Consider the following 26,224-nt stretch of genomic DNA (forward strand, 5'->3'; position numbering starts at 1 on the left):
TAACAGTACTAAAGCAATGTTTATTAGAACAAAAAACATCACAAAGACAAAATATCTATAAATCTATCATTTTCCTCTGTTTGTTGTTCAGACTTTAACCCCAGACGTGAAAAGCGGTTACATTTCAATGACGGCATGAAAAGGACTTGCTAACCTGCTTGAAACTGTCACAAATGTGCTAAAAAAACTTTTTGGGTGGGTGGGGTGGGGGGGGATTGTGTTTTCCCTGTTTTAGACACTCAATATTCCACACTGACCCAGCCACACACATTCAGACCAATAATTTTGGTCTTTTTTTCCCCCCATTGGATGCAACGCTTGGCCAGGATCTTTTTTTAACGAAGAGTTCAATGCGGATGCACCCTCAAGGACTCAACCCCTGACAGTCATGCACACATTGCTTATTTATAATTATTTACAATTCTGCAAGGGCCAAACATCTTTTCTAATTCATGTCTCCAGCGGATCACCTTGTGTCTGCGGGGCGTAAGATTCTAGTGGATCCTCGTCAGCTCCTCGACAATTTTAATGACCTCGTCCACAGTGGCTTCACGCTTCATGCCGCTGCCGTCATCGATCTGCGATTGAATCACAGCAAACAGCGGGCCATCATACGTGAGACAAAGCTCGCCAACGCTGGTTATGGCATACACAAACAAGCACACAAAAAGCCAAAGCCTGCTTTGTTTTATTGATTTTAGCTACAAATTGTAATCCTTTGCTCCTTCCAAAATTATATGAAATATTTGCCTTTTTTTAACTTTGAAGAAGGCTGTTTTTCATTCAAACTTCACCAGTAAGTAGGTGTGGACAAAATAAAAGAGAGAACAACATTGTTTTTTAATCAGCAGAAAAAAAAAAATGCATGCAGCCAGCACACACAAGGCCAAAAGGGCAGCGGCACACGGAATCTGCTCAGTGACATTTGTATTTCAAATGCGAACAGGACAATAATTAGGAATCTCAAATGTGTGTAAATGTTGAGATACCATGACTGAGCACAAAATGCCAAGGGAAGAAGAAACCCGTTGTGTGGGTTGAGTACAAAGTAGATACTGATCCTCATTGAGAAACATGGACTAAATATAAGGTCAAAGCCCACAGTAGTCAGAAATAACTTGAATCTGACCAAGCTAAGAATACCAATTTATGGAAATTAACCAATAAAAAATAGACAATGCTTTTCAATTGCCATTGAAGGGAATCATTTTAAAAAACAAACTCAAAAAGCAGTCCGGGACAAAAAATGGCGAAAAAGCCAATGGCTAACTGAGCACACCTAAACGCGATTTCACGCGGACTTTGGGGGCCAGAATTTGGGAATCTTGTTAACCCCGAAATGCAGAAAGTATTTATTTTATATGATATAGTAAATATAATATAGAAAGGCATGTTTCTGAACAGTCGAAGGGGTCCTACTTTACGTTAATTTAGGTCAGTCATGTTGTTGGGCGGCTGAAGGGGTCTGTTTGCGCCACACACATCGACGTCTGTTGACATTTTATTAAAAGAGAATCAATACGTAGATGACAATATCAGTCAGATTGAGTCGCCTCCAAAAGATGTTTCAAATGATAATTTTGATCGGTTAGGGTCGGAAGGAATGCTTCCCAAAGACGAAGATGATAATGATTTTGCCTACCTGTAGCGTACTGACGACCTCCTGCATCTTGGCTCTGCCTAGGTCCAGGAAACTCTCAATCAGATCGCCGTCAATAAATCCTGTGGCCTGATCTGTCTTTCTCTCGGTGTGGAAGGACCTCCAGGTGCGTCAACGTCAAGGCTAATCAATACAAGGCAGCTGCTCTGCCTGAAGATGGTATTTACTGAATAAATCAAGCTTGTTTCATACCGGGTTTCCTAAAATCATCCAATTGCGTGTCAAATAATACAGCCAACGGTGGACAACATCTCCTATTAGAGACGGTCATTCCAATCAACGACAGACACCCACAGCATGGTCATGGTGCATTGTTCATGAATTCACCTAGACACAGATTTGCTTCGGCAAATCTTGGTGATAATGAACTATGTAGATAGAAGTAGAGGACCTTCATTGGGACAAAAGTAGTGCGTTTGTGGCATTTTTAGGCAATTAAGGTTATTTGGTGGGCATGTCAGTTACTTATGGATTTGTAGCAGGGCTCAGTTCCAATCCCCTGCGAGTAGTGGGAGTTCACTGTAGTTCATTTACCCATCAATATTTGGAATCGATGATTTATCGAGCCTTCAAGCAACTGACGGAAAATGGAATACAGTATTATTGCAACCAGCAGAGGAACAAATCATTAGTTCTCAAGTTGCTTGCTTTCAGAAGGAGCAGTAAGATTAGCTACGCTCTTACCTAGCAAGTTGTAAAATATATATATATATATACTGAAAGAATTACAAATATTACCAATATTTCACAGTGCACATACCAACTCCAGTCTTCTTGAGGAAAGTGTGTGGACTGTCTATTTGCCTTCATTGTAACAGATGGCATGTATGCACATCAGCATAGAAAAAAGGATATAAGCTGTGTTCAATTTTGCCAACACTCTTGATGACTTTGTTGAGGCGGTTCTGAAGGTCCAGGAGAAGGCTGTACCATCCCTCGGATAGGGAGGTCACCAGTCCTAGCACATCAATTCAAAATAAAGGAAAGAACAAACAGTATGTGTCAGTGAATGTATCAGCAAGACAAAGTATCAAACAATAAAATATTTTTTCATCCAGGGAGAGAAAACCTTGTCTCGGCTGGTCGTGTAATGGAACTCAAAACACTTTATATGATAAATAAATAAAAGGATCATTAGACGGACAACGTTCCTCATAATGCAAGTTTCATGCTTGTACGCCAGAAATACTTTGTGTGGAGCGTAAAGTAACATTATTTCCTAAAATTCAATAATTCATTGTGACTTCTCTGTTAAATTTTACAGTTGCAAGACTTGGAGAGTAGGTCGTACACGCTAGAAGTTAACTAACTTCTGTGTTATTCTGACACACCGGTGGAGATAATCTGCACTAAAATATACGGATGGCTGAATATGACGAAACTGTGCTGTGTTGGAAGACAATCCTCCTGACAGTCTGTGACGCCTCGAATACCACTTTTAGTACTGACTCGTCTTATGTTGTTGCTCTTTTGAACAGCAAATACCAAGTTAAGTGCCTTAAATTGGAGAAAGGCTGCATTCTTGAAGAAGTTTCTTTACTTGCAACCTGCTTGAAGAATAGACTGATTATAAGAACACTGCATTAGGCTTCGATTTTCTATCCCTATTCTCAATTTGTACGCTCAGTCTAATAGTGATTTTCTCCAATGGATACGAACAAATACAAATAATTGATGTTCATGTGCATTTAATTTTTTCATTATTTCATTTGGCGTACAGTTTACTCAGCTAGTTTTAGAAAATGCCGCACTATTTAAGGCTAGAATGGTACCTTAAAAACTTTAGCCTGACAAGTTGTAGAATGTTTCGTTTTGCTTTCAAGACAGTAGTTCATCATTAACTGTCACAAGAATTATAGAGGTTGAGCAAAACTAAAACAAAATGTAGTAAAGAAACGACAGACACTGAAAATTGTTCTATCTTCTCTAGATCATACGATATCTTGCTCTAAGCAAGTAAACAAGGCAAGTTTACTTCAGTCTGTGTACTTGCTGGCCTTTGTCCCTTTCTCGAAACCATCAGATACATCACAGTCTCAACAGTTTCCAGGGACGATAAAGCTAAGAGGGTGATTTTTCTTTAGAACACATAATGGCAGCGATTTAACTCAAGTCTACAGGGATGGTTCTCATTTCTGGTTAAACCTTTTTCAGAGACATAAGGTGTGGAGAAAAAAAACGAGCTGGTGAAAAGTGTAAAGGTTCATTTGATATCTCAGAGGACAACACTAAACCGCATCTACATTTCCAAAGACTTAATTATCATTGTTCCGAGGTTCTTTGAAATGATGATGACTGAGACCAAACAGAAAGAGCAATATATTGCAAGACAAAATTTGCAACCGCCATTATTCCATTGGATGCAAAATAAGTCAGCACAGATAAAAAATGACAAATTGAGTTGAAGTGGTATTTGTGTGGCTGTGCCTACCAATCATGCCATTGACTGTGCCAAACAGAACAGACCCTTGGGTGGGTGTGGAACTTTCCCCCAAGTTTTGCAGCACCAGCGAGCCGTGGCAGAAGACGTTAACGAATTCTCCAAGATGGAAAAGTCCCACTTCCTGGAGGTGCTGACGCTCCTCGTCTGTGGTGGCCGCACTGCCAGAAAGAATGTACTGTCATAATCTCACTCGCTACCGGGCAGACACGTTAAAAATGAGGGCAAAGGGAAAATTGGGAATTTCAATGAAGGGGATAGCAAAAGACATCAGAAGCAATAATGGATGTTGTGTGTCGAGGTGATTGATTAATCTGAAGAAAATCATGAGGACCAAAGATATGAGAGGCTTTTGCAAAGGTCAGCAAATAGCAGCGGAAACAGATAACCAGGTGAGAAGTGGTGGAGAGCGCTTGAGTAAGAGGCATATAATACAAAAATAAAGGTCACTAAGATTGAGTGCCCAACCTGATGTATTAAGTAGATAACAAGTGTCGGCACAAGTCAGATCATTTTTCATACAACAATGACATCACCCGTGTAATGTTAACCACGTGACAAGCAATCTTCTCGCTTGGATGTATCGTAGTAATACTGAACAAAAATAACACTGCCATGGAAATACAGACACAGCTGATTGATAAAGATCTCCTTCATTCAGCTTCTCACCTGTCCTTCTGGCAAACAAACAGATTAAAGGCGTTCTCAGCCCCAAGGAAGTTGTCATCGTCCAGAATTTCCACTGCACTCATCCAGTTGGGATTGAAGTCCCGAGCAATCTATGAAACATGCGAGACATGAGCTAAGGAGTTACCATTTAGCCGTGTGCTTATGCAAAAACCAGTTTACAATGAAAGGATGTTTTAAACACAAAAGCACTGCATTGTCAAAAGTTACAAAACAGCTGAACTCTCAGTAGCGCTAAAGTGTAAATGTGAAAATGATGACTATTTTATTTATTTTTTCAAAAGAAAACACCTACAAAAATAGATCTATAATTTCGCATACTAATAATACAGGAAGAAATGTAACTAGTGTAAGAACTGTCTTACTTCAACATGCGAGATTAGATCCTAAAGTCTCAAAAACATAATCACAAATCCATTAGGGAGGAAACTGGGGGTACATGTTGTATGTATTATTTTTTAAAAACCGTAGTTCCTATTTGCATCTACTCTAAGCTTAGCCTTTCAGTATGAGCTCTACATGTGGCTCATTCTAAATTCGTCTTATCTTTTCCATCTCAAATTGATTTTATATTTGAGTTGCTTGCCCAAAAGCTGGGACGAATGCATGTTTCTGGTGGGGAAAAAAATAATCACAAATCGCACTGGCCAAATTGACAAGCATAAAGTTCACAGTGCTGTAGTACTGTACCTCCTCAAAGTTGCCTTCCATGGCTTTGTATGCTAGCAACAAGACAGACCTCATCAGGTCTCCCACCAAGATAAAGTCTCCTTTGGTCTTAAGGTACAGGGCCATGATGTTGTTGTAGTGGTTGCACTCGGTCCGAAGCTCTTTCTCAGCCGTCCACTCATATAGGCGGACCTGAAACAGACACTCCAAGTAAGAAAGTATGTACGTTGATGAGCGAGGTTAAATTATTTAGTTATGTAGTGGTTGTGAGAAGAGCAGGCTATTTTTTTGGGTATGTTGCACCTCAGTGAGAATGGAAGTAAAGTGCTGATGTGTCTGGCAGAATAATCCATACTAAATAGCTCGGTAATTCCGAAACAATATTTGAAAGATATAATTGTAATTAATTACTGTCATATTGACATATTGTAGGTTCTGCTAACCGACTCAAATGCACGTTTTAGTTTGGTACCTTATCTGAGAGAGAGCAAAGTAGTTGTGTTCAGAGTATTTGTCCAGTAGACGGTTGTACAGAATGAAGCCTTCAGACCTCCGCAAATCAGCAAGCCATGGCTTTTTGATTTTTCTGACCGTAAGAAGAGGCTGCGTTTATGGCTTGAATCCTTTTAGTCTATCTATAGCTCAGCATGGACGAGTGTGGCATTTAGCGCAGTAGTGTGCAAGTGGTTTCTTTCACACTGTGTCAGTGATTGCACAGAACATTCAATTCCAGATAAATCTATTTGGAAGTCAAAACTTGAAAATAACTGAGGAGACCCATCCTCCAACCCACACCTCAAGCTGACATACACCAGCACCGGTCAAACACAGCCTTGTGGTTGCAGTAGCCAGGTTAGCAGGACAGAGGACATAGCGTCCTGGCTCTGGAAGAGTTATTGATCACTAGTCAATCGGACAGGATGGAAGGATGATCAAATGTAACCACAAATTACATTTACAAATTGGGATTATCCTAAATATGTGTGAGTCTAGTCATTGTGACATAACCAATGTGAGTTAAATATTAGTTGAGCAACATGTCTATATGAATATAAAAATACATGTTATGGGTCACGGCTATTTTGGAACTGAAACACCATGGCTTCATTTGTTAAACATTTATGCAACCATTTGTCATCATAAAATACCAGTGTATGAAAAATGGTAATTGCAGACAAGGTCCAACCACTCAACTATTAACAGGGCTTGGGCCACTGAACAGTTCCACATGGCCAAAACAGTTGGCACCATTGTGTCAATGAAGAAAAATGCACAGTGGTCATGAAAATAATCATTAACAAATATAAAAAATTAACCAATGAAAATTAGACATTGCTTTTGAATTCTATCTTTTCTCAAATTAATAAAAACATGTGAATCAGCCCTGAGCAAAAAAAAAAAGAGTGTACCAATAAAATAATAATAAAATAAGATTTTGTTGCGTAGAATTTTGAGGCAATCACTGCAATCAAATGGATTTTGTAACGTTCAGTGAGAATTCGGAACCTCTTCTGGCCTAAATGTTATAAGCAAACTGTTTCAGTTGTCTCGAGTTTGAAGGGCGCTTTCTCCAGACGACATGTTTCAACTCTTTCCACAATCAAATTTAGATCAGGGTTTTCAAAAATAAGCAACTTAATACCAGACTCAAGTTATTTCTGTGAACATTTTTACTTTGTTTGTTCTTTGACAGTGGGGCAAGAACAATGTTGTGTACCTGTATCTTAAAAATTAAGATATGTTATGAGGTATTTTAGATAGCCAGCAAACAACAATTTCTTTAGTTATGCAGCGTTGTGAAAATGGGGATCATGGTAGAAAGAGTTGTTTGTTTGATGAACGTCTCAAAACTAAATCAAACGGAATTGCAATCCCTTATTACCCAAGATTGCACACCAGTCTATGGTAAAATGCGCACCATGAATTATAAAGCAATAGACAAAACCTATTGTGCAAGATACTCTTCTGTCTTCACTTATACAACAAACAAAAGTATTATGTCTGAAACACTGAAGCAGTAATTACCGTGCTATTGATACTGGCCAAGAGTTTGCCATTGAACTCAAGCATTGAGTAGACAGCTCCTTTCACCTCCTTTTCTGCTACTGTTTGTAGTTTTCCTAAAGGGGAAATAAATGCCAACATTCAAAGTGTTGTTCATCTTCAACCTAGACAAGCGCTTAATGAGGCACAACTCAATTGCGCGAACAGTGATACAGGTGTGAGTTGAAAAAAATAAATCGGTGAATTGTGCAGCATTACTAGAAGTGAGCAAAGCAGGCAATACACCTTTGAAAGGACGCGGCATGAAAGGAAATGAGAGGAAGCTGTAGAGGTTAGGGACACGTCTGATAAGAAGTGATAAGCAATGATTAAGCGAAAAGCGGAACACGAGCAATGTAGGACAAAGTGTCCCTGAATGGAGAAAGTGGAAAGAAGAAAATGAAATCGGCTGTAGCATGACAAAAGCTAATAAAAATGAGACGGGTGAGAAGACAAATAGTATATGATTTAGAAAAAAAAAAAGAGAAAAACATTTCGGTTAGTTTGCTTGTGTTTGGACAAACAAAAACTTCAGAAAAAGCCTATACTGACCATCAGTGTAGTGGAAAACAATTATACGTCCCTGCTTGGGCTCAGCTTCCTCTGGATAAACCATGGCCGTGCCAACAACAAAGTAGACTGACGGGTCTTTTCCCAGTCGGCAGGACACCATGCTGAGAGCATATTCACTTGGGAGGAACTGATGGGCATGGAGCACTGAGAGAAATGCACCACAAAAATATGTTAGAACGGCACAACGATGAAGTCTTTCAAATATGTTTTTGCAGCAAATCCAAATTTATGGACAAAAGTGGAAATTCTGCACTGTGAATGTGAAAGACTTGATTCACGCCTGTAAAACGCAACTTTTTTTTTTCTCCAGTGTGACAGGCTTTGGCTCCATTACACTGTTACAGAGTTTATTAGCTGAAATATGTCGTAGGGTTATGAGTATTATCCATTGACACAGCCCATTTTGACTCATAAAGTTCTCAATGCCACTGGCTGGTTCGAAATTTTATGTAAATGTGTTTAACAGTCCTATATGTGACAACTCAACCAGTACCATGCCACTGACATAAAACCATCAAGTAACATCCAGGTGGTGTGGAAGACTATAGAAAAGTAAACTTTGCAACTTTGGTCATGCCTTGGTCCTCATGTAAAATTTGGAAGTTTATTATATATGTGTAAAACATGCTTACTTTAACGTTGGTTTAGTTCAACCTTGGTAGGTGATCAAAAAATTGTAAAATTTTATTGTGGAAGCAGGTTTATATTGTCGAAGGGAAAGTTTTATTTTCAATATGCATTTTGTCCAGGGTGAAAGAACACTAGGGTGCTAGAAGCAAAAGAATTATGTATCCAATAAAACATATTTGACATAACCAATAAAGTAATTCAGCAGCTGGCGAATTTAGCCATTTCAAAAAGTGCATGTTTAAGTGAGTGGCTCAATCTGATTAAAGAATCATAGTTGTAAATTACGATGCAATGCATTTTTTTCCCCCACATCTGTCAGTTTTAATTTTTTTTTTTTTTAAACCAACGGTAAAAATAAGCAGTGCAATGCGACTATCGCATGACTGAAGAAAATTGATTAAAAATAAGGCTGAAAAAAATAATTGAATTCAAACTGATATCACAATGTAGTAGAATGCAATTTCTAAACTGCAAAGGCTGCAATTAAGGGGGAAAAAAATCCTCTGGTTTAAATTGGTCACTCGCTATGAATATTTAATATATTTATATCAGTTCTAACCTGTTCAGTGCTTTAGGAGTGCAGTCCACCTGTTTGCTGTTTCATGAAACATGAAAAGTTCTAGTGGTAAACCCAGAAATTTGTTTGCAGTATTGTTATAATCTGATTAATGACTTACTGACTTATGTTCATGCCACACTTGTTCAGTAGAATTTTGTGAAGTTGTTGTAGTGAGGGCTTAAAATAGACTGCTAAACAAGATGTTTATTTAGTAAGTTAACAATTAAAAGCGATAAACTGCCTTTCGGATTAATGCATGGTCCATTTGCCTTTACTTTAGCAGATGCCTGACCTATAAGACTAAAGCAAAGTATAAATCTGACATTATTGTTATACAGATTAATTTATTTCATCTATATTATAAAATCTTTCAAGGAAGAGGACCTTGAAAAAAAATCGTATTGAATTGCAATTTTGGGGGCACGGAATTACAACTAGATAACTTTTCAAAATCGTTCATGCCTAAAAAAAAAAAAAAAGATCATTAAGTGAATGAACGTTGCTGAATTTGGTTTGCATTTGGACACACCTGATGATTCAATCCCTTATTTACAATTATTTACATTATGTGTCCTAATATATGCAGATTTGTGATTTTTAAAGCCAGGTGGGGTGCATCAAAATCTGCATTACAAAACATAAGAGAGTATCCACTATATATAACCTTTAACTGGGTTCTCAATTGGAAATTGTGAAGTTCAAGAAGATGAAGCAAGATTCTCAGTTATCCAATTAAAGTTGGCCCACGCTCGCATTGAGCTATAATAAAATATCGAATGCCTGTTTATCATCCAACACCAGAAATTGTACGCAGGTTCAGGTTCAAGTAAATCTTGACACAAGTAAATGCAAATTTGTTGATGTGCCTGTTTAAATATGTATGAGCAAAAAAATGATGATGAATGAGTGTCAAGTCAAGGCGGAGGAAAATACATTGTGGATTGACCTGATAAACCTAAGTTATTCTCGAGGCAGAGTGCATTATTTTACCAGCAAAGCAGAGGCAAAATATGAATGTGCCAATGGCTGCGATAAAAAAGGAAATGTACATCTGGCTGTCTCACCTTCAAAGGTGTGCTGATCCACAACTAGCAGACTGTGAACTTCTACTTCGTCGCCAAAAGATGTCTCGTGGGGAGAAGTGCTGCTGGGGAAGAGTTTACTAGAGCTCACGCTGCTGGAGAGGGCCTGGAATTATGCAGATTGATGACATGGGACAGGTACTGAAATTAATACAAATTGAATCATAATACGGTGTATAGAATAATTCCCATCTCTGTCTGCAAAGGCTCTATAGGAGACTCGACACCATCTGTAGAACCATATGCACAGCATTCAAACTCTTTGTGGTCACCATGCAGAAACATTCGACAACATTTGTCTCTACAAGTCGTGCACCCTGGTAGAAAACGTAGATTCCTTGAAAGAGTAAACACAGGAGCTGTGCAGGAATGGGTGGTCTTTTTTTTTTCCCCCACTCGTTTGAACGGGTGTGACAAATTTATAATTGACTTAAAATTGGCAGATTTGGACAAGAGCCAATTCATCCAATATTTGGTGGTAAAATATTGTATGAACAACAATTACAGAATTGGGCTACAAGTCTAGGCATTAACCTGTGACAGTAAATAGTACTGAAAAGACTATAAAACGGTTTAAAATGGGTGCATTTCTTTCAAAAATTATTATTTTCAATTGCATTTTTTTAAACTTGGGAAGTATGCTTATTCGTTGTTAATGGTATATTGTCACAATTCAAAATTTTCATCACAAAATTGTAGAATGTCTAATAATGTGACAAGACCAAGCTATTTATAAGAGTACAAATGTTAAAAATGTTAAAAATAACACAACTTGTTTGACAGCACACATTAAATAAACTGACATTCATAAAAAGGGTAAAGTCCAAGGAAGCCAATGAAGCTCTAAGGAGAATGTTCAATGGTCACAGGTTGGAGCCCTTCGTGACTGCAAAAGTTAACATCGGTCCAAACAATTTAATGTAAGCGCAATTTGGCATTTGGATGTGCAGCCGCTTTGTAACAATGTGAAAGATGTCAATTTCAGTTGAAGGGAGAAAATTGGTGATGTTCAGGATAAAGCTAGGACCACCAAAACAATGCCCTGCTACGAACTGGAAATTGTTAAGAAAATGTTGCAGTACAGAGTAAGTTTTACATCACCATGAACAGTGAGCGCATGCTGGCCAAATTGACACTATCAAGCTGGATAAAAATCCTGAAAAGACCAAATGCAGTATTTTGCAACAGTGAAAAAGGTGAGGCTTTGAAGATTAAGCATGCAGTACCAGCTGTCAAACACCATAGTATCATCAGGTGCTGGTGAAATAATGAAGGAGGAGTAGGGCTACCTTAAAATTCTTCAAATTCACTTCAAATCAACAGGTAACCCAGTTGAAACTTGGATAGAAAATTGCCTTTATCGCCACAGGGCAAGTGTGCCGTTCCGTCGGGACAATAATTCCCTCCAAATAAAACATTAAAGCTGATTTTGAAACTGATATATTAAAATGTGCTACCCCCAGCTCTTATCTACAGTGCTAGAAAAGATTGCAGAAAGAGACAAGCCTGAAAACGATTGGATGGTCATAATTACACGTGTCAAAACCCACAGCATTTCAGTGAAAACACAATGACATTTAAATTAAGCTAATTTTACATGAAGGTAAAGTGTGCCCTTAACTGCATCTGCTGTGTATTGTTTATTCAATCACAGGTATTTATTAAGTCTACTGCAGATCTATTCGCTCTAATTTTGTTTGTCATGTTTGTTGCGACCGTTATATATATTATTTATTTATGCTTTCAATGTTAATCAATCATTAATTCATAATATATATTTGCATGTTTTATAATTTGTGTAACTACTGCATATTTGTTCTTTAACCTCTGTTGTGTGCCCACTCTTGGGTGTGGATATGGCTGATAACTGAATTTCCCCCTCGGGATCAATAATCCATCCATCCATCCATCCATCCATCCATCCATCCATCCATCCATCCATCCATCCATCCATCCATCCATCCATCCATCCATCCATCCATCCATCCATCCATCCATCCATCCATCCATCCATCCATCCATCCATCCATCCATCCATCCATCCATCCATCCATCCATCCATCCATCCATCCATCCATCCATCCATCCATCCATCCATCCATCCATCCATCCATCCATCCATCCATCCATCCATCCATCCATCGGTTTTGATTTCTGGAACTGGCACATAAAAAATGAACGACCAAAAGCTTGGAATAGCTCAGTTACATAATCATTTTTTCCGTCCTTTGAAATCCTAGTTACAATTCCTAACAGCAACAGCATATTAAATTTCAACTGACTGACTTGTGGGTCTTATTCAAAACAAACTAAACTTAAATGGCAAACATGCAAACATATATCTATATGTCATTTCCGATATGAAATAGTTTGAGAACATAATTTCAAGTACACCTTGTTCAGCCGGCCCTAATGAGCTCTCAAGCTCGTGCTATACAGTAAATAGTGCTCATTGTCAGCATGGCTGTGCAGGAGGCCCCTGGGCGCTCATTATCCCAACATAACACAATGCTACAGTACCTGGGTACTTGCACTGGGTCGTACAGCAGAGGTGGTACCGCTCACATCTTGGATCTCCACCCGGCTGGAAAGAACCCCAAAACACTGCGAAACCTCCTGGTAACAGATGCGCCTGGAGTGTGAAGAAAAATAGAAAGAAGTGAGAGGACACACAAAGAGTTGTGGTAGGAAGCCAGTAAATCAGGTGGGAGGGGGTGTCAGAATTTCAAAATGGCAAAATACTGCAATCACAACAGAAGAACTGGAGCTCTTGAATTAAATGATTGTCATAAAATAACTCGATTCTTTTTTTGATGACGCCATTGTGAGCGTGGCAGCCTCCCTGTTCCCTCTTTTCTCTTTATTTTCTTCTTTCTCTTTCTTTTTGTTTGTAATGTGGAGTTGGCCCGCAGCGATGCGTGGCCAAGTTCGCCCGTCCACTCAGCGACGCTGGTGCCTTCTACCACACGTCAGTGAGTGCAGATAGGCCCGGCGCAAGTTTTTCCTGTGCCTGCCAGCCGGGATGGCTGCGCACGTCAAACAGGATCGTGTGACTCAGCCACAGCCGTCCTGTTCATCCAGCCGGTGCTAACACGATCCGGCTACCGCGCTTTTCCCTCGTAGTGAGGTCAGCTCACTCGTGCTCGTCGGACCCTGGATGTGGCCGACCTTCGCCGTGTCTGCCGCGTGGTGACGACGCACACCATCTGCCCCGACTGAGTGCCCAGGACGCTGCTCACACGTTGCCGATTTTGACGATTCACAACCACAGTCCATTGTTCGAACTGTTGTCTGCGAATCGCCCACTGAACTGCCTTTAGCCGGTTTGTGGAATCTGTGGAGGCTATTTGTGTTTTTTGGGGTGTTATTCTGGGCATCTGGGGGCTGTGTGGCGGACTTCGGGATCACTTAAGTTATTTGTATCATTTAAAGTATTAAGGCCTCTCATACTGCCTGCAGTTAGTTTTTTTTCCCCTTTCTTACTGCGTTTTGTCTGTTGCTTTGCCTTTGATGGCTTTAATCTTGTGGCACTTATTAATTCCTTTGTTGGCACCGTTGTGGCAGCCTTCTCCAGAAGCCAATTAAGTTGCGCTCATGTCATCAGTATGTCTATTATATACCCACTTGGCGGTATGAATGCTTCTGGAAAACTGAATTCCCCCCCCGGATCAATCAATCAATCAATCAATCAATCAATCAATCAATCAATCAATCAATCAATCAATCAATCAATCAATCAATCAATCAATCAATCAATATCCATCCATCCATCCATCCATCCATCCATCCATCCATCCATCCATCCATCCATCCATCCATCCATCCATCCATCCATCCATCCATCCATCCATTTCTGTCAACAAAAGAGCGCGGAAAAGGTACTGTAACATGTACAATGAACAAAAAACAACAGGACAAAAAAGCTGATGGTAAAATGAACCAAACAAGCAAATTTAAAATATTACTAACACATACATTTGAGGCAAAGACTGACCTGGGGGATTCGTACAGAGGAACAGTACGGATGTGAAGTTTCTGAATCTCGTCGATGGTACCAATGGTCAGAGTGCTGTTGTTAGCCAGAGCCAGACTGTAACCAGTAGCAGAGTTGGTCAAAGACATTTTTCTTTTTTTGTCAAAGTGCATATGACTTGTTTCAAAGTTGAAATTTCCCAATACTACACTTAAGACTGTATCTGGATCTAGAGATTGATTGAGTGCTAACCTGTCAGGATAGCCTTCTGAGTTGAGTGGGCACATATAATTGACCTCCTTGAGGTTGACGTTGGAAAAGACCAGCTTGTGGTTGGAGGAATAAATGACAGTAGGCCGGTCAGAGCAGGCGAAGACATTGGAGGTGGACAGGGATCGGAAGGTCCTCAGCACCGTGGGCTGTGTGCCCAGGGTGACCTTCTTGCGCTCACTCAGGGCGCCTACAGCAAAAGAAAGCATGTGGAATAACCAAGTTATCTTTAGTTTGAAAAGTGGAGTTGAAAAGAACTTAAATTTAAACCCTTGCCGTAAATATTTTATAACGGTTATGTGAAGTTCACGTTTCCAGTCAGGTGATAAACATTCCAGCGACAGGGTAGATCAACTACAGTACAGTTCACAGGTCTCGAGATAGTGACGCTTTTTTTCACCATAGGAGTAAGAATTTCATCTTGTCGCCAGCATACATTTTAATGCTCCCTCCAACATGGGAACTAAATTAGATTTTGTAGTTGAAGGTGTGTGTAGTGTGCACATTGTGTGTATTCAGACAGCTTTGGACTTGCGCAGGGACCACGTTGGAGAATGTGTCTGGAATATGCATGCTGCATTTTAGGATTCACGTCAGCAAGTAATCCACAGAGGCGCAGTAATCTGGGCATTCAAATTGATGAACACGTTGGCATGTTCATTTATTATCCAATTGGTGCATCTGTGAAAGTACTAAAAGAAACAGTTTTCCGGTGTCTGTTGTTTTTGGAACTACGGAGAACACTATGAATAACACCGCGTGCACATCTGCAGTCCAAAGCTGACGCGCAATTCAGCAAGTAGAAAAAGACTTTGTGTGAATTTCTGTCCGTTGATAAACTTGAAAATAAGCAATGAAAATCACAGTGCTTTTGAATGGGGTTCACCAGAGGTATCTCTCCAAACAAACAAACAAACAAACAAACAAACAAACAAACAAACAAACAAACAAACAAACAAACAAACAAACAAACAAACAAACAAACGAGTGGAAAAGAGTGATGGTACCCTGGATATTTTGTTGCACAATGGCTTGAGGCAAACACTGCAATTAAACGATTTTTGTAACGTTCAATGAGACTCTTGCGCCTCTAGTTAAGCAGGTATTTTAGTCCAATCATCATTTGTCTCAGTAGTCTGAAGGTTTGAAGGGTGCTTTTTCCTCGGTTGTTTCAGCTCCTTCCACAGATGTTCAATAAGATTTAGATCAGCGCCACTTTGGAAAAGTCCAATGGTTTGCCCTTAGGCATCCTAGTCTATTCTAACAGTGTTCTGGGTCATTATCCAGTTGCAAGACCCCTAACATGACAGGTAGTGGATTTATCATTCTGAAAACATGGAGTCGCATAACTTGGTGTTAAACAACTCATTTCGTCTGCTGCTTATGGACTGACATCATGAAAAGGACATACCCGTCTGCAGATCCAGACCAAAGTAGAAGAGCGCGCCATCCCCAAGGGCACACAGCAGGTAGTAGCTGCCTTCAAAAGTGGTCATTAGGATAGAGCGAGGGATGATCTCTAAAAATGGTCACAGCAAAATGACATTTTTGTTAGAAGACATAATGTGTTCATACAAGAGTAAAATGATGGCAAAAATGGCTAGTCATGAAAATGTATGACAGTTATCGACCAGGAAGCAAATATACGCCTAAAGAAACTAAATGTTTAACCAACAAAATGAACATGGTAACACTGGGGAAATAAAACATTACCTTGCTTCTGGGAAGCCTACACATAGTAATTAGAAAACATAAGAATAATCTTTCATATGTTTGAAAGAATGATTTTAATTGCACTGTTATCAACCCACACTCATTGATAATATTTTACACTGCTGTGTATTTATGAGAGATTTATCGCGGATGAAACATTACCTGGAAAGAATAGTTCTCTTCACAATAAGGGAATTTGGTCTCCACAGTTCAACCAAATAAGCAGTCTTCTTTATGACATGACGATAATTATCTCTCAAATCCTTAAATGATGCACTAAATGTAGAAATACTGATATAGCCTTTGGGCATCTCTGGAAAAAAATCGCTGCACCCTCCAGTGGTTCATAAATGTGGATTGCAGCATATTATTCTTTGACTTGGACTTGAATTTTTATGTCCAAAGAAGGTCCGTCACATAAAATGCCAAATGAGGTGCCAAACTGCTCTTGGCCTATATTCAGTGTGCTGTTTGTCACAAAGCAATTTCCCTCGCCTCTCGAGTTTTACTTATGTGAAGGTATTAGGGACGTTTTTGTCTTGCCTTCGAGAGTGCCTGAGCTGTAAGGATATTTCACTTTAGTGGATTTGCAAAGTCCTTTAAGGCATTATATTACTTTGACTGGGCTATGGAAATGAACTTCACTTGGCACCCTAGAAGTTTACAGTACTCTGAGAAGCCAGAAACAGCATTTGTGTTTTTTTGCCATTTGCCCTCACCTCCACCCAGCATTTCCTTGTGAAGGGCAGTGAAGCAGGGCAGTTTCAACACACGGGCTGATATGTCAGTCCACAGTCCCACGGCGCAGAGTGGCGATTCACTGCCCCCTTCACCAAGTGGCGTGATGTCAAGGCAAGCCACCTCGTGTTCCATATCGGTGTTGCTGAAGAAAACACAAAGAGGTTGACACCCATACTATGAATGGTGTCAATGTGGACACAACACAGCAAACTTTAGATAGGGGAGTCATCTTCATGTGAAAAGTCCAAGTTGCGAGATATATGTGAGATATTTAAGACTGGCAAATAAAACTGATGAAGTACTCCCAAGAGCACCCATATAAAGCCCCCAACTCGGACTCCAGTTTCATGAATAGTTAACATACAAAATAATCATCTTTTAATTCAATATTTTAACAAGATTTGGATGTATTGTCAAGTATAAAATGGTTACACAATGTCAACGAAATCTGAAATGTATAAATGCTGCTGTAATGTCACTCAACCTTTTAATTATTCTCAATTATCTCTCGACAACCTGCCGCCACTCTTGCAAACATCGACTAGGTGACATTGATTGGTATACAATGTAATTTCTAATTATGTGCCCGAGTGTCAAATTGTCCTACCTAATCTGTTTGAGCTCTCCAGCCAGGATCTGAAGATAGTAAAGGGCACGGCCTACAGCAAGTACAACCTGAGTGTGGTTGCAAGCAGCCACACTGATGTTCCTGCCCTGTGGCTCCTTCCATTCGCTCACTAATGCCTTGCTATTCTGAAGCACCAAGCGAACGGAGCCGGACGTGATCTGAAAGTACACAAGGTTTGGTAGTTAGAATATTATTCTGCACAGCACCTCTGGCAAGTGACAGAAGGGTTACAGTGATGGGTTAGGGTGGAACAAGATGAAGTCACTTCAAAGAAAAGTTCACTGATTACATTTGGTTGTATGCCAGAATTGCTGCTGCTGCCGCCTGAAAAAAAAAAAATCCTAATTGCTTTTTCTACAATCTCACAATTGTTGCGCAAAATAACAAAGATAAAATGGGATTTGGTATCCCTTCTTCCAACTTTTATTAAAACGCTCACATATTTCATTTTCTACAAGAAAGGACAGGTACCAAAGTCTTGTCGGAAATCAAAGTCAAGACTTACTCTAAAGTGCTGTGTGCATTCGGTTATCTGCTGAATTTTATCTGGTCAGCCCAGAAAACTGAGTAGTACTTCAGAATATTGGTTTTCATTTTTTTGGTTGCCAAAAAACCCGGACATTTCATTCAGTTCATTGATTATAGTTTATAACTAACAAAAATACAAATCTATGATATTCACATTTATTGAGCTGCGCTATATTTCTATGAGGTTGATGTTTGATTTAGTACTGTAAAACGCATTGCCAGACTGGCTGAAGACATTTCAGGCAAATGACAACATGGACAATACATGGAAAAAAATCCTGGTAATTCTGTTAATGCAAGAGATATAATAATAATAATAATAATAAAATTTGGTAGCTGTACTCTTGAATAAATCAACTTCTTTATCTTTAAATGTAGAGAACAACACATTTCGTCAGAAAAGTATAGAAAAGAAGAATTCAATATGAAACAAGTGCCAATTGTAGCCAAAGTGGGCACATATGTGAGCCTGTGTGGATGCTAACCTGAATGAGCTGCTGGTGAGCTACATTGCCGCAGTAGAATGTCTGCTGATTGTCTACAAAGCCTGGAAGTTCTGTCTCTTCAACCTCCTCACCACTCAGCATCAGCACGCTAAAACACACAATTACGTCAGAAATTCATTTCTGATACCATGTGCATCTGACATGCTCTGTTGCAACGGCTCACCGTGTTTGACCTACGAAGGACAGCACCAACATGTCGTCTGTCTCTCTCCCTGCCTCCGAGCGGAGTGGCCACAAACCTGGAACGCAATTAAAAACAAAATTACTTGCTCAATCAATTTTCTAATTAGAGAAGTACAAAATCCAGCAAGTGTCCCAAGTCTTTTGTGGTTTTTTTTTGTCTCCAAGGTTCACATTTTAAGACAAACATCGCAAATCCCTCTCAGAGTGTCATTGATTAGTTTAAGTGAATAACTGTCTCATCTTGAGGCAGCAACAAAGACCTTTTGGGCAAAATGGATCAATAAACATCTGAAAGTGCCAGCAGACCTTAACTGGTCTATGTGGCTCATTTAAATTACAGCAATGACCACACAAAGAACTTAATTTCCTGAGACTAACATATCATTAACACATGACTGTTGAATTGACACTTGGCAGCAATTACTATACTGTGCTGTACTAGAAAAGACAACAGCAAAAGCACGAAAGAAGGTCAACTGCTCTTGTCAGGGAAAACTGATTACATTATAGAGCTCTGAAAGAACCCTATACATCAAATGGGAAGAGCCATCAGTGAACAGAAGAGGTTGGCAGCTTTCCGATCTCCACCAACAATGTGAACACTTCCGACATAGCCGGTTCAATGAAAGCTTATACAGTCTCCTCTAAAGGTATTGGAATGACGATATAACGCATTTAGAAATTCTTCACTTTGATTTTATATTGCAATTTGCAATAGTTATTTACCGTATTTTCCGGACTATAAGGCGCACCCAAAACCCTACAATTTTCTCAAAAGCCGACAGTGCGCCTTATATATGGACCAAATTCCTAAATTTAAACTGGCCCAAAGCATTGTGTCATGAACTCAATCATAAGTGGCCTGCTGAAGACTATGAATCATGAATCAAAAAGACTATGGATCTTTTTTTTTTTTATTATTATTATAAAGTAATTTGTTACGTCTGAAGTTGAAATAAAAAAGATAAAATGGAGAATGATTTGATTTGGATTAAAAATCTTGACATGATGCATTAATGGTGCGCTTTATCGTTCGGTGCGCCTTATATAAGGACAAAGTTTTAAAATGGGCCATTCATTGAAGGTGCGCCTTATAGTCCGATGCGCCTTATAGTCCGGAAAATACGGCATATGCCCAATGCCCTACCATGAGGACTATCAAGTAGTCCTACAAGTGGATAAAGACTTGGTAATGTCCATCAGTGCAGGGTGATAGCGGCTTTTGGAAGAGACGCTAAATGGCACTACCTTCATCTGGCACTCGCCAGGAAATTAATTATTTAAGTGTAACTCCGTAGCTCCCACATTGAGGTCTTACTAGGGAAAGGGAGTCATAATTTGAAGTTTGGTCAATATCTGGTGTCCTTATTTGTGTGTCTGGTCATGTCCTTGACAAAATAATCCCCGCTCTACCGTTAATGGACGACGCCATGTTAGAACGGGTGACTTTACATTATTGCTTCTTTTCCCCAGCAAGACCTCAACGTGCGACCTCCTCGGGTGCACTTTAAAGCTGTGGTAAAGCTTGCAATTTTTCTGGCATTTATGATACAAAGCCAAGATAGATGACAAGAGCCAACTGTTAACATTGAGAGCGCTCAGATAGGCCCCAGCTGGTGTTTTGGCAAGGAGACCCAAACAGCTGGGCAGGTTCAAAAGGCTCTGCTGTCAAGTCAGGGCAAGATTAGGGCCTCATTAAACTCAAGGCTTGAAATTGAGGTGATGAAACACACAAACCTTTGATACCCGGCAAGTCAATGCTGGCATGCTCATGAATCCCAATGCCGTTGCGGATAATCCGAAGAGAGCCTTCCTTGAATGCACCTGAACATGTAACTAGCTGAAGGCCGCAAATGAAAACACAAAAATAAACATGAGTTTTGATATGGCAGTGAGATGCTACAAGTAACAGGGAAACTCTTTCTACATAAATTGCAATTGTGTTTTGATCCAAGAGCCTGATGTAAAGAACTCCATTTCTCTTTCCATTCTGATTGACTGCATCAGAACATTGAACATCAGACAGACAAGATAGTAGATGCAAAAACAAACCCTGCAATTTCCCCCCCAGTGGAAATATGTGATTTCACTCTAGCAACCACGACACATATAACGTTGCGGCATTTTATTTGTACTGTCAAGAAACATTCCATTATTGTTCTTTAACGTCAAAGCCAAGGTACAGCAGGGTGCTTTCAGCTATAAGTGAGATGCAATGAGAATTTAATGGAATGTGTAGTCATAAATTACCATAACCTCCAAAAGTATTAGAACTGCAAGGTCAATTCCTTTGTTTTTGCTGTATCCTGAGGACATATGGGCTTCACATCAACAGAGGAATGAGATGAAATTCAGAAACACAGCGTCTATTCTGTGTTATTTACATCTGTTAAACACCTCAGGATAGGATGTGCAAAATGAGCATGGAAGATTCACACGACTGATATTGTCATATTTTTTATATTGACTGGCATATCGCCCAACCCTAATCTATAATCAGATGTCAAAAGCTGTAAAAGCTGTGGCAGCTAGTTTGACTATGCTGGCTCCCTGCTAAGGCTACATTCGCTGTGAGACGGCAGCCAAATGTGTGTGAAATAGAGCTGCTGGAAATTTGTCTTTGAGTCATTAGCGCACATCAGTTATTTTTTGCTATTGAATAAATAAAAAATCTAGTCACACCATTATTATTACTATTGCATCATCAAAATGCTCATGGCTGCACATGATTAAAATATGAATGATGAACAATAAATGTCAGTATAATATAGGAACGAGACTTCACCTGGCCTTGTCCTTGCCTCTCCAGGTCGACCACACACATATCCACAATAGGCCCCAGATTAGTGAATGTCTCCATGACAGCCACATATGAGCCCTGGTCATTGCTGTTCACATTGAGCTGTTGATGAAAATAAGAGCATTTGTAAGAATAATTAAATGAATAATTAAATGGGAAAAAAAACACTTACACAGGAGGACTGGGAAACAATTTACAGTTGTGACAGTACCATTTGTTCATTAGTGTGGCTAACCAATTGCGTACCTTTACCAGTTGGGAGTCACCCAGTCTGGATCCCACAAAGACCACACCATTATCCAAGTAGGTCAAACACTCAGCAATGGACGTCTGTCATTGGAGAGAAACACAACATGTTAATGTCTTTAATCATGTTTTATCTTCTTTTCTACATACTCTTTGTATGGGATGTACCAGTATTACTTGAAAGACTATAAATTGCTCATGTTTGAACAGAACATCAGAACAGTCAGAAATATAGCTGATGCATTTACTATCAGTTAGGGGATCGAGAAAATAAGGAATATAAACTTTGTTTGGAAAGTTGCGGGGCATCGAATGGTAAAGTGCTGTCAAAAAGAACGCACTTGAAATGGAGCTGTTAAAGTGCAAAAACAAGCTATGCACTGTGTGTAATTAATGTGCAATCGAGAGTCATATTTTTCTTACATGACAACGCAGAGATACTGCTACCCGTTGGCTGAGCAGAATGGTCCCAACAATAAAGCCAACAATTTAAAAAGCAATCTGTCTCTTGCTCAGCTGTAGCACTCCCCTTGATGGTTTCTGGCATGAGCACCACTCAGAGGACTTGCAAAACAGCCTTTACTAGACTCTTTGGCAGATCGTAAGAGAAAGGTGTTGCAGACCTGTCTGCCTTTCACGCGCGATTTGGCTTTAAGACTTGGTATTGACGTGTAGCCATTGTTTAAATCACTCTAAAATTGATAAGTGACACCCGGCAAGAAGCAAAGAGAATGATTTGCTGCATCCTCTGTATAAGTGTGGAAAGATCCATTAGGTCCTGTCAAGGCTATAAAACACTAAAAACGCTATAGTAGCCCTGAGAGGATGGGAAAGCTGGAGAAAAACCAACAAGCCAGAGAAATAGTGGCCATGCAACCTAAAAGGGACAGGAAAAATTCCAAGGAAGCAGCTCTGCTAGCATAGTGAAGACAGCCAGAGACGACATAAAAGAAAGACTATGAAGGTCTACTAGAAGGGATTCACCGTAATAGAACAGCAAAAGAAAGAGAGGGTCCCCAGCGAAATGCCAGTTTTCCCCACTATGAATATGTTGCTGCTTGGTGTGTTTAAGTAGCAATTATTGGATGGTTTAGAACTTTAACTGGAGGTGACAAACAGCTTGAAGCAAACACGCTTAACCCATTATGCAAACTACACGAGCGAGAGACTTTATTTTTGTTTGCTCAAAGTGATATTATACTGTGGTGTACAATTTCTTGACAGTAAAGCATTAGAATGTTTTCTTAGGAATATATTAAAAAGTGTGTTTTAATAAAATAAAATAAAATGTGCGAGATTGGGAATGTATCCCGTAAAAACAACATGGACATAAATATAAATATAATATAGAGCACCTCTCCTAACAACTCCACATGCAAGTCTTTGAGGGCAACCGTTCCATCCATTAGCTCCTCTTTCTCCAGGAGCAACATGAAAAGACGCCCTTCCATGTCTCCCAGCAGGTAGCGTGATCCATTTGGGTCCACTCGGTTGTGACAGACAATAGTGCTTTGCTGCAGTCAAGTACAAAGATGCAAGGTCAATATAACGACAGGCAAGGTGGATCAGGCATATAAAAGAAACATAATAATAGAAAGGTCAATGTATCATTGAATAAAGTTCTGAAATAATGGGGACCTTGGTGCATTGGTAAAGGCAAGAACTAAATCCAGAGAAAAACAAGGAGTCAAACCAAACCTTTGGTTGATTTATGAATAAACCCGTAATACTGTAGAGTACATCTTCCGTGATCAGACTTGCACAGCAACTTTTCTAGTAGCTCTCTACAACATATTTTCTAAACTGCAATAAAATTCAACCTTATGAACTGAAGTTTTATAGGTAATACTGTAGAGAAGAACTAAAAATAATGTGTGGTTCTGGCCATATGAAGAAAGGGTTGTAAAATGTCTTTTTTTTAAACACAATTGCCTGTCTCTGCTATGGTGAGGGCAAACAAGACTCAAGAAAATATGACAACATAATGTCATTCAGCACAAAATGTTGTTTATTAGTTTAACGCTAAGCAAATGTTATTTACCTGCATGTTGAGTTCTAACTAATAATTCTTTATCCCCTTCGATGGATTACAGCTCGTTAAAGCGACAACCATTTGTCAGGGCTTTGCTTTCTATAATTTCTGTCGAACTACAATTCAAGGGCTACGTCTGATTTTTATTGGTTATTTCTCATTAAATATTTATTTATTCCTTTTTCCAGGTTCGTTATTTATGCGACCACTGAAGGCTCGTCTTACTTAATAGAGCACCAATATTCTTTTTCCTGTATCTATTTTTTTACTCAACTTTTTAAGATTTACTAGAGGTTTGATGAAATCGGTCTGCCGCCAAAGATGTCCTCTGACAACATTTGAGTTGTTTTAAGCTTTTATACATTTAAAATAAACTAATGCGATAACAAAAATGTAAATCATTTCTTGTGTGGATCTTAAATAAATGAGCTCCAAGAAAGGACTACATTCAAAAAGTGTAAAAGTATTTGTTTGCTGACAGGCTGACCATCTATCAGATACCATATTAATTCTGGCGTTTCCCAATCTGCACCAAAAAAAAACACAATCATAGCAGCTTGTTTTACTGCTTACACAATTACCTTGATAGTGGGTGGTGCAATGGCCAAATATTTGTCTCCATTGTGGTAAGAAATTGACTCCTGTCCTATGATTATAGCACCACCAAAAGGCTCGGGAACTAAAATGCAAGCACAGCAAAGTTAAACAGAGAGACAAGACACTCTGGGAACCATTTTTAAAAGATTGATTTGTAAAAGTGTCAAATAAGATAACTAAGTGAGAGGCCAACAGCACACGATTTGAATAAAACTATTAAAGACCCTTTAACACTGCACATAGTGCTGTTGACCGACCCATACATTGTTTTGTGCTATAACAGCCTCAGCAGGGGCGTGCACACATTGATTTTTAATGATTATTTGAATTCATTGGCAGCATCATGTTACAAGATCTCGGCTCATCCAGTACGCAAGAAAATACAAAAAAACGTACCTGGTATGACCATAGATGCTTCAGCCTCAACATTCTCCTGTTTCCAGGGGCCCTTGTTGAATTCCTTTTCCCTCAGAGAAACCTCATAGGTCTTGACATGCCGCCCCTGGGGGTCCTATCATAGGCCAACAGAAGGCCGACGTCAAGACACATCTTTAGACTAGATGAGCATCAATCAAATTTTATGCTTTAACTTTGATTAAGACCTTAGCAGCACCACAATAGAAAAAAAACGTTTGATCGATAAACACTGTCGTTTGATCAGTTTCCTATTTGATGCAGAGTCTGTAACCTTTGAACCAAAATAGTTAAGTGAAAATGGCTGCAAAATATGCCAAAAATATACACTGCAAAACATTGATGGGTTGTAATTTTGTTTCCGCCAGTTTAAATCAAAACTACTGTACAGTACAGTACTGTATACCAATGGCCCTCAGCAAAACATACCTGATAAATGAGGCACACAGTTGGGGCCTGGCAGCCATACAGGAAATGAACATCAATAACTTGCAGCTCCTCCAGTCTGATGTTAAAGGCCTTAAGTTCACGATTGTCGCGATCCAAAGGGATCACCTTAAACAAGCCATCATATAGCCGCAGGCCAATCATACGACATTCCGGGTCAACAATTCCAATAATACCGGTCTCTGAGGGCCGACCAATGCGATCCTGGAATCAAAACAGTAAATTTGCAGGCGTTTATGTGAGCAGTATAAAAACATGAAAAACGCAATTTTATATTTTGTTTTACAACGCGAGACAACAAGTACCACTATGCAGTAGGCCATATGTCACAAAATGCAGTCCTTGAGGGCTCCAATCCACAATGTTTTAGATGTCTCCCTGCTCTAACAATTTAAATGATTAGGATCATTATCATGCTTCTGCAGAGCTTGCTGATGAGCAGATCATCTGAATTAGGTGTGTTGTTAAAAGAGAAACGTACCTAAAACAAATTGGATAGGGGTACTCAAGGACTGGAGATGGTGACCCTTGCAGTAGACTGCACACAGATCTGATTGGCTGGATTGGACCGGCAGATATTTGCATTTTCTGCAAAGTTGGTGATCGGTTGCAGGGTCAAAATTGTACAAAACATAAACAAGTTTTTTGAAAAGATTGGATAGATGTCTGCTGATCGGATCAGTGATTTGCCTTTTTTTAACTCACTGATCGGCAATCGGCTCCAAAATCCTGATTGTGTGAAGCCTACAATGCAGCTGAATATCACCAAAACGGTTTAGAATTGAAATTAAACGGAACTTTTT

At 39.5% G+C, this 26,224-nt stretch overlaps 1 protein-coding gene across 1 annotated transcript in view; it reads right to left on the reverse strand.

Moving 5' to 3' along the window:
* Window positions 1–26,224, reverse strand: part of ddb1 (damage-specific DNA binding protein 1) — a 27,579-nt gene continuing 1,355 nt past the window's right edge. Inside the window, exons 4-27 of the mRNA XM_049717331.1 lie at window positions 25,404–25,625; window positions 24,957–25,071; window positions 24,545–24,642; window positions 23,287–23,445; window positions 21,932–22,015; window positions 21,671–21,787; window positions 20,623–20,725; window positions 18,866–18,941; window positions 18,682–18,790; window positions 17,648–17,826; window positions 17,019–17,182; window positions 15,998–16,105; window positions 14,569–14,776; window positions 14,338–14,433; window positions 12,864–12,975; window positions 10,326–10,449; window positions 8,052–8,216; window positions 7,482–7,576; window positions 5,478–5,648; window positions 4,770–4,879; window positions 4,092–4,261; window positions 2,516–2,618; window positions 1,643–1,766; window positions 1–578 (exon numbers count right to left, since the gene is read on the reverse strand). Of these exons, the coding sequence (XP_049573288.1) occupies window positions 495–578; window positions 1,643–1,766; window positions 2,516–2,618; window positions 4,092–4,261; window positions 4,770–4,879; window positions 5,478–5,648; window positions 7,482–7,576; window positions 8,052–8,216; window positions 10,326–10,449; window positions 12,864–12,975; window positions 14,338–14,433; window positions 14,569–14,776; window positions 15,998–16,105; window positions 17,019–17,182; window positions 17,648–17,826; window positions 18,682–18,790; window positions 18,866–18,941; window positions 20,623–20,725; window positions 21,671–21,787; window positions 21,932–22,015; window positions 23,287–23,445; window positions 24,545–24,642; window positions 24,957–25,071; window positions 25,404–25,625 (3,096 nt within the window). The 3' untranslated portion in view covers window positions 1–494. The remainder of the gene's footprint in view (window positions 579–1,642; window positions 1,767–2,515; window positions 2,619–4,091; window positions 4,262–4,769; window positions 4,880–5,477; window positions 5,649–7,481; window positions 7,577–8,051; window positions 8,217–10,325; window positions 10,450–12,863; window positions 12,976–14,337; window positions 14,434–14,568; window positions 14,777–15,997; window positions 16,106–17,018; window positions 17,183–17,647; window positions 17,827–18,681; window positions 18,791–18,865; window positions 18,942–20,622; window positions 20,726–21,670; window positions 21,788–21,931; window positions 22,016–23,286; window positions 23,446–24,544; window positions 24,643–24,956; window positions 25,072–25,403; window positions 25,626–26,224) is intronic.

The sequence above is a fragment of the Syngnathus scovelli genome, chromosome 4 (genome assembly GCF_024217435.2).
Source record: "Syngnathus scovelli strain Florida chromosome 4, RoL_Ssco_1.2, whole genome shotgun sequence".
NCBI lineage: Eukaryota > Metazoa > Chordata > Actinopteri > Syngnathiformes > Syngnathidae > Syngnathus > Syngnathus scovelli.